Here is a 1,502-nt window from a genome sequence, read left to right as displayed (position 1 = left end):
AAAGCAAAAAAGTACTAGTTTTAATCCATGAAGAAATAGATGTTTTCTATTTAATTTTATGCTTTTTATATGAATAATTTAAAGAAAAATTTTCAAAAATAAACCTTGTTGTCGAGTTTTGAAAATGAGGGACAAAAGAAAAAAAAAATGCCAATGACCATATGGTCTATTGGCATCAGGTCCTTTGTGTAGGGTGTTCGACTCGAGTGTCGAGCGTGGCTCTCCCGAGTTCGATCCCCATCTCGCGCAAGGTGAGGGGCAGTTCGGGTGGTGGCCTGCTCCCCCACGTGTTCATCCCTAGATTCCGGCGCTTGTCGCCTTTCTCAACAAAAATTTGATTTACTACCTTAAGGTTTTCTGCGAGGCAAAAAAAGAAAAAAACCGTGACGGCCATTAGTTCTTGCTTATGTGGCAAGGGCAAAATCGACATTTGACATAAAAAAAAACATATATTCCTATGAGTTGGCATCTCTCCTCCCTCTACTGCCCCGATCTCTCCTTCAACCTCCTCTCTGGCCAGATCCCTCTCTCCTTGAACCACTTACCCCATCTCCTCACCCTCCGTCTCAACTCCAACAACCTTTTCGGCCCAATCCTCGTCATCACCCTCCCTAATCTACAAGACCTGAACCTCTCCTCAAATTCCCTCATCGGTCCTATCCCACCCTCACTCTCCTCTTTCCCACTGGCATCATTCGCCGGAAATTCCGAATTCATCTCCCCTAGTTCTGGAACCAGGAAATATCCTGGTTCCAGCCTATTAAAATCTGACACGTGTCCTCAATCATAATTAAAAAAATATAATAACATCACATGAGACACGTGTTAGAATATGATAGGCTGGAACCAGTGTATTCTCTGGTTCTAGCTAGAACCAGGGGAGATGAACTCAACATCGGAAATCCCACCCTCCCCACCGGATCTCCCACCATCACCACGATCTTCTCATCCCCAAGATCCAAACTAGATCAGGGCATCCACCTCTTAGGAATGAACCACGCTTCCCTGATAGCTATCATCACCGGTGACCTAGCAGCTCTCCTCATCACCTTCACGATCCTCTTCCTCTACTTCTGGCCCAAGATCGGATCCAAACCTCCCTCTCATCACCTCCAAGAAGGCGAGAAGATTGTCTTCTCCTCTAGCAAGGATGGTTACGTCACCGCTTATAAAGCCGTGCTTCAAGACAAGAACGTCGTTGCTGTGAAATGTCTTCAGGAGACGGGATCAGGCTTTGGTAAACGTGAATTCGAGCAACAAATGGCTATTCTTGGCCGGATCTAGCACCCGAATCTCATTTCCCTCAAAGCTTATTACTACGCTCCTGATAAGAAGCTTCTCGTGTATGAGTTCATGTTTGATGGTAGAGTTTACAGGACCTTAATTACCAAATTAGTTAGCACAGTACATTAAAACCGAGATGAGGTGCCAACTCATAGGAAAATATGTTTTTTTATATCAAATGTCGACTTTGCCCTTGCCATGTAAGCAAGAACAAACAG

General features: G+C 44.5%; 1 protein-coding gene across 1 annotated transcript; it reads left to right on the top strand.

Moving 5' to 3' along the window:
• Positions 1 to 457: 457 nt before the first annotated feature.
• Positions 458 to 1,284, top strand: LOC120258757 (probable leucine-rich repeat receptor-like protein kinase At1g68400). Its single transcript, XM_039266193.1, has 2 exons — positions 458 to 749; positions 869 to 1,284. The coding sequence occupies exons 1-2, from the start codon at positions 458 to 460 to the stop codon at positions 1,282 to 1,284; spliced, it is 708 nt and encodes a 235-aa protein (XP_039122127.1).
• The last annotated feature ends 218 nt before the right edge of the window (positions 1,285 to 1,502 follow it).

The sequence above is a fragment of the Dioscorea cayenensis genome, chromosome 4, assembly GCF_009730915.1.
Source record: "Dioscorea cayenensis subsp. rotundata cultivar TDr96_F1 chromosome 4, TDr96_F1_v2_PseudoChromosome.rev07_lg8_w22 25.fasta, whole genome shotgun sequence".
Taxonomy (NCBI): domain Eukaryota; kingdom Viridiplantae; phylum Streptophyta; class Magnoliopsida; order Dioscoreales; family Dioscoreaceae; genus Dioscorea; species Dioscorea cayenensis.
This window is presented reverse-complemented; position numbering and strand designations above follow the sequence as displayed.